At 39.6% G+C, this 11,045-nt stretch overlaps 1 protein-coding gene across 3 annotated transcripts in view; it reads right to left on the reverse strand.

Annotated features, from left to right (window-relative positions):
- Positions 1-2,269: 2,269 nt before the first annotated feature.
- CAV1 (caveolin 1) overlaps positions 2,270-11,045 on the reverse strand; it is a 36,855-nt gene continuing 28,079 nt past the window's right edge. For all 3 annotated transcript variants that reach the window (XM_006768695.2, XM_006768696.2, XM_015567171.1), the window contains one exon: positions 2,270-4,486. In XM_006768695.2, coding sequence (XP_006768758.1) covers positions 4,145-4,486 — 342 coding nt within the window. In that variant the 3' untranslated portion in view covers positions 2,270-4,144. The remainder of the gene's footprint in view (positions 4,487-11,045) is intronic.

An 11,045-nucleotide genomic window follows, 5' to 3' on the forward strand; every position in this document is an offset into this window, starting at 1 on the left:
TTTTTAAATATTTTAAATGTAAAATGTTTTCATTTGCATTAGTTGTTCTCAGTAGAGACACAACTTGCTTTCTGGTTGTTGGCATTAACAGTAATTCTGTTGTTGATTGCTGTGGTTCTGATTCCAGACTCTGAGCCAGTCTCCATGTCAATTACTGGCTGTGTGACCTTGGGCAAATTATTTGACTTCTCTGTGCCTAAATGTCTTATCCATACAGTTGAGGTGATAATGATAATACATGCCACCTAGGGTTATCGGGAAGATGAAATGAACAAACACATTAAAGTATATAGAATAATGCTTGGCATGCAGAGATTATCCCGTTTTAACTACTATTATGTAACTATTGCTAAAGTTTACTCCAATTCTGCTCACATTACTTGCTGATTATGATTCCACAAGCCAGCAGGAAAAGGAAGCCTTCAGAAGAGGAGGCAAGCTTAGGGCTCAGAAATCACACAGAGCAGGAGGATCAGGAAGAGGGAGGATCAGGACTTTGATCTCAGACACACCGGATTAAATAAGAGCTCCAATGCTTATGGTATGTAATTGGTGATCTCTAAGCCTATATTTCATTTGTGAAATTAAGACAGCAATTCCAGTTTTAAATCTTGTATAAGTGACATACCGCCTGGGAAGTGCCTGTTGGGCTCTTGGAAATGATATAATGATTCCTCCCCTCCACCCCCTCCATTTGTTTTTAAACAAAAAAGTAGCAGCATATTTCACATACAGTTTTTAGCTTTACTTTTAAATTAACATTATAACATAAACTCATGGACACAGACAATATAGTGGTGAAGGCCTGGTAGGGACAGGTGTGGGGTGGAAAGGATCAATGGGAAATAAACAAACAAAAGGGACATCTATAATACTTTCAACAATAAAGATAAAATTTTAAAAAATGTAAAAAGTAAACATATTCCTATGTCATTAAATGTTCTACTACATAAAAATATTTAAAAGCCTATTTAGTAGCCTATTAAATGTATATACCATCCTTTATTTAACTGTTTCCATATTTCTAAATATGTTGTTTCCAATATTTTCTAGCATTGACAATCAACTAATGAGCACCCCTGATGATGAACCTTGGTATGCCTCTGTTGTTTTTATTAAGTGACATTGTTGGATCCATCATGTGTACATTTAATTGTTCCCCAGAAGACTTGTACCAACTGCACTCACCAAAGCACTGATGAATGTGCTTGCTTCCCTGCACCCTCACAAATCTTTTTAACAGAAATACCAGACAGGGTTACTAAATAAGCAGACTTAGTGCTTTCTTGAGAGCCCAGCGAAGAGAGGGGACCGCATGAAAGGAATTTCAGGGTGAGAGAAATTAAATCACCTGTGCAAAATTGTGTTTGGAAACTGTGATGACTAATTATGCACGTCGACTAGGATGCCAAGATATCCGGCCAAACATTATTCTGGGTGTTTCTGGATGAGATTAACTTTTAAATCAGTAGACTGAGCAAAGCAGATTTCTCTCCCTAGTGTGGGTGGGTCTCATTCAATTGAAGGACTGAGTAGTACAGAAAAGCTGATCTTTTTCTAAGTAAGATAAATTCTTCCTGTCTGACTTACTTTGAACTGGAACATTGTGAGTTTTTGTTTGTTTGTTTTGTGTTGTGTTTTTTTTTTGTGTGTTGACTCATCCTGCAGATGTTGAGGCTTCTTCACCTCAATAAATTGTGCAAACCAATTTCTTATAATAAACCTCTTTAAATACATACTATTCCTTACATATTCATATATATTTTATATACATTCATTTTTATTTGTTCTATTTCTCTGGAGAACTTTGACCAATACAGAAACTCTGTTTTTAAACTTACCCAATCTAACCCAAGGCCAAAAAATAAATTGTTTGTAAAATATGCCTTTTAAAGAAATTCTAGTTACGACAGGGCAAAATTCAAGGCATTCTCCCTGAATGTGTCATTTACTAAACGAGAATATTAATATCCAGCACACAAAGTTATTAGGGGCTCAAATTAGATGACATATAATAAAGCACTGGGTAAACTGCTAAACAAATCTTTCTTATGAATTATAACTTTTCTCTAAAGTAACTCATGAAAGGCAATGGCCTTAGGAGAAAGATCCCACTTAAATGACTATAATATTTGAAAAGTGGAAGACTACACCCTCCCATAAACACCCTACAAACATGTACACACACTATGTACTACACAGACACGCACACAGGCCCTGACATGTATGTATTTGTTCTGGGGGAGGGGGGGAATAATAAAGCTGACTGTAGAACTGTTAAACATTTTTATTGTGTAGACTTATAACCTTTACAGGCCATGCAGGATAAAAAAGTGTAAAATATATCAGTAAGCATATAAAATTTCAGCACTCTTTCGGGCCAGCATTTGATTTGCACAGGAAACTAAGCGTGTATGTAGAACAGACATGCCTGGGGATACACAGCTTACAGGTTGAATCACAAAGCCATTTCCCAAGTGATCTTCCTCACATAGAGAGAAGCATATCTTTACACTTAAAAAGTATGCGGTGTAGTACGTTTTCAGTATGTACACAGATTAAAAGTAAAACTATGTCCATGCCAGTGTCTGTTTTAAATGCAAAGCATCAAAGTCAGTAACAACTTGGTAAGTAAAGTGTCAGAAAAACTGGAAGAGGCAAAAATAAACACAAAAAAACCCCAACCAACAAACAAAAAACCCATCAAGCAGAGTTCCAACAAGTGTATGAAACTAAAAGTGAAAGCATACCTGAAGGTTAAACATCAATTCCCCGAAGGGCAGAATCTTACTATGAGCAGGAGGAATAAAAAAGCTTTCAGGTGTACCAGGCCGCTTTCTGCGTGACTCAGGTTTACAGGTAATATTCCTCAGTTTGAGTTTAGAAGAATTTGAATTTATTCCAGCAAAACGATCCCAATCTTGTATGACCGCCTCCTCCCCCATCTTCTCTCTGCACAGAGTGATGCGTGGATTCGGTCCAAAGCTCCTGGCAGGTAGCAGGGCCACGTGTCACAGCATAACAGGCGGCTGCCAGCGCTTTACTTTGAAGGGGTCACATGTGCGACAACTCTGACAGGCTCACACAATGGCCTCCATGTTATGAGCCTCTCCCCGGAGGCCCACCGATCAGCTGAAAAGGGAACATAATGTTCGGCCACTAAAACACCCGGTGATGGATGAGTTTGGAGTCAGGAAAGTGTGATTATTCTTGGAAATAAATGAAGCTGAATAGACATGCCGGCCTCATTCAGCTGAAGAGAGGCAGGAAAGCTGGCTTCCACGCCTGCCAGTCCAGAGAGGACTCGGCCCCATTGGTCCTCCTTAATTCATCTCATTGGCTGAGATGGGCCACACTCGATATGGATAAAGATGGTGTGTGAGCAGGTGCAGACAGGAACTTCATCCGACTCCGTTCTCAGAGTCAGAAACAAGTGTGGAGAACTAGGTAATGGATTCTCTAATTTTGGTCTCCAGAGAGGTTGCTGACTTAATGAAAACTGACCAGCGAGACCCCTATTTGAGAAGGAAAGTATGATGAACAGGAAGGCACTTAAGTCTCATTATCTATGTAACAAATATTCAGGACAGAGAGTATCACATTTTAAGAAGGGTGAGTCAGGCAGATTGTGTGAATGCAGAGTGGGTTTTCTAATTTGATAAATATCATTGATCCCATTGGATCATTAAAATGAGTGACAGCAATCCACTAACACTGCAGATGGTAAGGGAAGAATTTGTTTAAAACCAGCCACATATTTGTACAACAAATGGCCATAGCCCGGAATTCTTCCCTTACCATAAAATGGTCAACATTTTAGAATAGGCAGTTGAGGTCACTGGTTCTTCATATTTCTCTTGTTCATATCTCAGGCAATAAAACAATGACCCCACATGCAAATAAAAATGCAAGGAAAAATTTTTAAGTGGGTTTAAAAATTTAGACCAAAAAAAATTAGATGAAATAGCTCAGAAGAGACACATAATAGTTATGAAAACTAAGAGAGTGATTTCTTTGTTATGAACCAAGAAAATTCACTCATATATTGTTGCCGTACTAGCAACTTAAAACTTGATATTGGCACCAAGAACATTCCAAGGGGAAACAAAAAGAATCAGGAATACTTCTATCCTTGAAATGTCATTTATATTTCTTTCTGTACACTTATGCGGACATTGCTGAATATTTTGCCAGTAGCCTCAAACAGTGGGTCACAGAGGGTGTGGATGCAGATGGAATAGATACGGCTGAAGCACTGAATCTCAATCAGGAAACTCTTAATGTATGGCACAACTACCCAGATGTGCACGAAAGAAACAATGGCGAAGTAAATGCCCCAGAGAAGTGCCAGGGGGATGCCCACGATGGCTGACAGCAAGCGGTAAAACCAGTATTTCGTCACAGTGAAGGTGGTGAAGCTGGCCTTCCAGATGCCATCGAAACTGTGGATTCCTTCTGGTTCGGCAATCACATCTTCAAAATCAATCTAAAAGGAAGAAGTGACAGAATGTGAAGTTGAAATGGGAGAAAAGAGAAAAACCTCACTACTGAGTATCCGTAAGTACAGATTAGCTTTTACAGCGTGAGACACTTGAAAGCACCCAGCTGTCGCAGCAGCGGCAGCACTTCGAACTTCTTGGAAAAACAGATACTTGGGTCCCACTCAGATCTTATTGCACCTCTGGGGGTGGAATCCAGGAGGATTTTTAACATGTTCTCCAGATGTTTCTATACCAGGTGAAAGGTTGAGAACCACTGCGCTAGGGGAAACCAAATGGATATTATATAATTCCTGCCTTCGAGTAAAACCTAGCAACATGGATAAATATGCAAGACACTCAGTAAACAATGCTATTTAAGTTAACCTTATTCTAAGACAACTATACACAAAATATCAAGGGGGAGTTAGTTAATTGATTATTAACTTTTTCAACACTCCACTGTTAGAATTTCTTTGATACATGAGATCATTGTGAACAGTGAGGACCCAAGAAATCTTCATGGGGTGGTGGGTCTTGAGCTGGGCTTGGAAAATGGGTGTGATTTGGAGAGGAAGGAAGCAGGGGCCTTGGAAATAGTGTGAGCAAGAACGCAGGAATGAGGAAGGATAGTACAGTGAGTGTCACAAACAGATAGACCTGTGTGCCCACGGCTGGGAAGGCATGTTGAGGCCAGATGCCATATTTTTTACTTACAGTGTGGGGTGGGAAATCTATTGAAGATGTTGAGGTGGGAGAATGTAGCCTGTAGCCACAACCAGTGGTCATTTATCAAGATGGATTTGATAGCAGTGTGGAGGCTGGGCAAAAGGGAAAAGAGACTCAAGGCAGAGAGATTGTTGCTGTGTCCTAAGTTTGAGGTGGTAGGCCCCAAACTGGAATAGTGGCCATGGAGAAAAGAAAAAAGAAAGAAAGAATGAATTTTAAGAATGTAAAAGGAAGAATACATGGGACTTGGTTACCTCAAGGCTGGGAAAGAGAAAAGCTTAAAGTGAGCTCTGAACTTGCAATTTGCCTTCTAGGGAGAACAGAGGTGACATTAACATCAAGAAGAAAGCGAGAAAGGAAGGCAGTTAAAAATATTAAGAGGGAGCTTCACTTTTGAACTACATGTACGTTATTTGGCAGATAAGGAAACAGTAAAATTTAAGGACAGGTGCAAATATCAGTGGTCCACACAGGATGGATCCTGTAGTAATCCTTTCGGTGGCCACCAGGTAGTAATCAAATGAGTTCGCAGTCACATGGCACTCAACCATTACCGAGGAGCAACTCCATTCACTGTTTCCACGTGATCTGGTGTTTCAAACCCATGTGGAGAGGTAGGTTGTCATATCACAAAAGTGGAACCAGAAAGCAAACGTGGCCCCTTTCCCAATAGCATTCTCTCCCACGGCACATGTTCACATAAGCAATGAATTCTCAAGAGCTTTTATCCCTCTGGAAGGATTTATATAAACAACAACTGAAGCATTGGGGAAAAATTACTCCCCAAAGAGTGGGACAGAGCCAGCTCAACTGTTTGGTGTTGGCAGATGTATGAAGAAATCTAAAGCAGGTCCCCAAACAAGTTGATTACCGCTAGCAGCAATACAGCCAAGCTCAGGATTAGGTAGGTGATTCCGCGGAGCTTTCCGTGCCAAAGAACCACCCTGAAGTCAACACTTTTGAAAGAAGTGCATGATACTTACTAGTAAAGTATGTTTTCTACAACATCCTTTTCCTTGATCTATTGTCCAATGTCCTAATGATGTAATATGTAAAAATGGTATGTCCACAATTATGTAAATGAACTTATAGATTTATCACCATTCTAATTTTTTCTTTGCTCATTTAGAGCTAGATTCAGCAGTAAGCATTAACTTGTGTGTTTTAAAAGGTTGTACAAAATATGTGACAAGTCAGATCAATCCTTCAATGAAGTTCCTGTGCAAATTTACTTAATTGTCTACTACGGGGTTTTGTTCTAAAGCGGCATTTTTCCAAAGCTATTAAATATTAAGGCCTGGCCTGGCTGGTGTGGCTCAGTGGTTGAGTGTCGACCTAGGAACCAGGAGGTCACGGTTCGATTCCCAGTCAGGGCACATGCCCGGATTGTGGGCTCAGTCCCCAGTGTGGGGCATGCAGGAGGCAGCCAATCAATGATTCTCTCTCATCATTGATGTCTCTATCTCTCTCTCCCTCTCCCTTCTTCTCTGAAATAAAAAATATATATATTTAAAAATAAAATTTTATTTTAAAAAATAATAAAAATAAAGGCCTTCAGTTTTCCTTCATGGAACTGCAAGATACCAAAAGAATTTTATTTTTAAAAGATAATCTTGTTTTGTAAGAGGATTTGGTGAAGTCAGAATGAATACATTAGAGCAGGCATTCTTAATTTGGATCAAAGGATGGGCAATGGTGGTCCATGGATCCTCTGAAATGGGTATACGTGTTTTGAGGGTACAATGTACAAAAAAAGTACAATACATTTGTTTGAAAATAACGAGTCTATTACCAAAGGAGTTTGGGCGGGACTTTACTGAAGCAGAGGATTCCTTGCTCTTTACAGGACAGACTTGAAGCACATCTGCCTTAAGACTCTTTTCCAAGGGAAGAGAAATTACTAACATTTGCTGATCAGACGCTGTTCTCATTTAACACACAGAAACTTGGAAATATAGCATTTCCATTTTATAGAAAAATGGGAGGTTCAAAATGTTCAATTGTGCCGGTAAATAAGGAGTAGATTTGAGTGTTGAATCTGTTCTGAAAAAAGCAATCCTTTCTCTAATACCACATCGCTTAAAAAAAATACTTTTAAAAGTTTCTCTAAGGCAATTATAGTACTTCACAATTAAAAGGCACATTAACAAAAAGTTTGCTGAATTTAACCCTCCTGGTAACTTAGAATTCCGCAGCAGGCATTTGAGGACAGCATCATGACAAGCATCATATACATCGTATAACAGTTGATTATTAGTGATGATCTACAACCATATGCCTCTGCGTAAGAGTTCTTGATAATAACTCTGTTTTTCTAAGCGTAAATATAAATGCTGTTTTCAATGAACATAATGGAAATTCATAAGCTTTTAGTTGCTTAGAAAATTTCAGGGTGGCTGTTTTTCCAGTGCTTTCCAGAAACTGCCAGTGAGCATGATTTATCCTCAAATACCCAAGTGAATTTAGAGCAGATCTCCAAGGGTAGACAGCAACATGACAGAAATAACATTTATATAAATGTATTCAGTTAGCTGTCGCTTTAGTCTTGAAGGTGGCTTAAGAGAAAGAACAGCTGAAAAAAGGAAAGCAAGGCCGGTAAAGAAAACACAGAGGAGCCAGAAATAAAGTTTAGCTTCTCTCTACTTCCATTTCTGCAACAGGAACAGTAATAGGTTTTTGTGAGGAGTACATGAGATCATTTATGTAAAGTGCTTAGCATGGGGTTAGAACACTGCTATATAGTAAACGCTGAATATATAGTAACATTAAAAATTCCTTCTGGGTGACTAAGCTTGTCTGGGCGACAATTGTAATAAGAGAAATGACCAGCTGCAAACTACATAGTGGCTGTGAATTCAAACCCCGCCAGTGGCTCAGAAGAATTAACTTGCAATTGTAATCATCTTGACCACAACCCTCTGAAATGAATGCCATTATTCCCGTTATACAGGTGACAAAAGAGCGGGAGGTTAAGAAATTACTCAAGGTCACACAAGCCTGATCTCTTTTTACTTATGCATTCCTGGGGTGACAAGCCCTCATGCTAGAGGTATTTGCTTAATTTTCACCCAGATAGACATACTTCTTAAAACATTCACATTTTGGTTATTAAAGGAATTAGCCTTGTTGACATTTCCATTTTAAGTCAGGACATCTGGTAACTAGGATGTTTTCCATTCTTGGGACTGGTTGTATTTCCATGGCCCTGCACAGTATGTTCTCACAATCCTGGGCACCCAGCCAAGGACTCTCACTCTAATTAGCAGGTAAGGAAACTGAGGCACAGAACAATTAAAATGGGCCTGACATTCTCAAGGTCCCAAGTGAATCAGTGGAAAAGCTGAAATTAGACTTCTAACTTCCTAACTCCCAGGTCTGCTCCGCACAATTACCCAGAAACTTACATCTCTCTCCCATATCCCTTCTCCACCTATCCCATTCATATCTCCAGGTCTCATCTAAGTCTCTCATTGCTTTCTAAGAGACACTGATGTGAAAGATATCTTTGTGTGAAGTGAGGAGAAATGTCCCTTTCACAACATGAATAGGGACGTTTCCATACATTTATTCAAGGTGAATAAAACGGGAGGGAATCTATACTAATAAAAGGGTAATATGCTAATTAAACTGGACATCTTCTGGACATCCTTCTGGACAAAGCCACTGTGGCAGGGCCTAGGCAGAGGTGGTTAGGGGAGATCAGGCCAGGGGGAACAGTTAGGGGGCAATCAGACCAGCAGTGGGGAGCAGTTAGGAGGCGGTCAGGCCAGCAGGAGAAGGCAGTTAGGGGCAATCAGGCTGGCAGGCAGAGGTGGTTAGGGGCAATCAGGCAGGCAGGCAGGTGAGCAGTTCGGAGTCAGTGGTCCAAAATTGCGAGAAGGATGTCTGACTGCTGGTTGTCGGACATCCTCCGAGGGGTCCTGGATGGGAGAGGGTGCAGGCTGGGCTGAGGGACCCACCCCCAGGCACGAATTTTGTGTACCGGACCTTTACTTATATAATAAAATATCTTCATTGTATCTTTTGACATATGTTGATAATGTACTGAACCCAACTAAGTTCTGCTAATGATCAGTCATTCCAGGTAAAGGCAGTTCAGCATTCCATAGCAATCCGAGTATAGTGGCATCAATAGATTCACAGATATTTAAAGCTGAAGGGATCCTTAAAGAAATGAAGTCTCATTTGAGATAGAAACATTGATGGCCAACGCTGTCAGATGACTGGATTAAGGATACCTTCCCATGCAACGGCAGACCCAGGATTGGAATTCAGCTAAGGAACGGTCCCGGGCTCTTTCACTCCTGCCTCGGCTACCACCGCACATCTTCAATCAGCTACATTCCATAGCCAGTGCAAAAGGCAGCGAGGCTAGCTTGCCTCTGGACTTGGACACCATCTTGTTCTCCAGGGGTCCTGCAGGTCTATTGTTGAACAGATGATAGTCTCTCTCTCTCTGACAATCCCCAGGGAGCTCATGGCTCCCATGCATCATTGGTGTCATTTATTCCTCATCACAAAACTATCACTCTGGAGTTCCATTTACTCAGGGACTCACTCCTCTTATACTTTACAGGAAGGCAGGTTTTTGCTGGACCTGAACTTTACCTGCTTAGATTTGGAGAACAGGAATTAGAGATTTGCTTTAAAACAAAACAAAACACAAAACACCCCCAAACAAACAAACAAAAACACAGAAGTGCATGTGCCATTTAGTCTCTTAGAATGGGTTCCCTCAGATGATGTTGAGCTACTGGTCCAAGAACTGATTTTCTGTCCTGAAGTCTATGGAACAAGTTGTCCTTCTGGCAAGAATCATTATGTAGCTCAGGATCAAAGGCATAAATGTGGCTTTAGTGATATGCCTGTGTCTTAATAGATGCTTTATAAGGAGTCAACAGTTTATATTACTAGATTTTTATAAATGACATTAAATACCTTTGTGCAACATTGACTTACGATGTTACAATTTCAGAAACATAAGTTAACAAAAATCTAGCAGCAGACGTCAGGAAAAGCAATCTTTCTTGTTGTGTTTTTATAATACTGGGCTAATACAATAAATCTCAGAAGATTTCATCTTGTTAAACACATCTGATGGCAATATTTAAAAAATATTTTATATAAAAACACAATATTATAAAAACATGGGGTCATTTTTTTTGTCCAAAAAATCTAGACACTTTATTTCTGAATAAGGAATTTTTTTAAGAAGGAAACTTTAAGTACATCTAGAATCTCATTAGCAATGATGATTGCAAATTCTGTTTCTATGGGAAGATACCTTTTTAGACTTTCAGTGGAAATTGTGATTGTATTGGATATATGGAACAGATAAATAACAACACACAAGATGTTTACGAAAGACTGGGGTGTTGTCTGTCCAACATCCACAGTTCTGCTTCTTTGCCCAGAATCTTCATTATCCAAGTAATAGCAATAATTCTCTGATCTCCCAGATAAGTCATAGTTGGGTTAGATTGCTATAGTAATGTTAGTCTCCCTCGTGAGTGATTGGTTTACGGTAGGCATGTGACCTAGTTCTGGTCAATAAGATCTAAGTGCATATCTGTTGGATGGGATTTCAAACAAAGCTTTATCTTCCTTATGAAAAGAGACAGAAACATATAGTGTGGACCTTTGCTTCTTTAATCCTGCTTAGAATATGATGTAGAGCCTTAATGTACAGAAGTCATCTTGTGACTTTGTGGTGACATGCCCGATTAAAAGGCCAAGAGAATAAAAGGTGCTACCTTTGCCATTATCAAGATGTAAAAACAATGCCAGTACCTATTCATCTCTAGGTTTTTCCTCATGTGATATATATATATATATATA

The sequence above is a fragment of the Myotis davidii genome, unplaced genomic scaffold, assembly GCF_000327345.1.
Source record: "Myotis davidii unplaced genomic scaffold, ASM32734v1 scaffold183, whole genome shotgun sequence".
NCBI classification, from domain to species: domain Eukaryota; kingdom Metazoa; phylum Chordata; class Mammalia; order Chiroptera; family Vespertilionidae; genus Myotis; species Myotis davidii.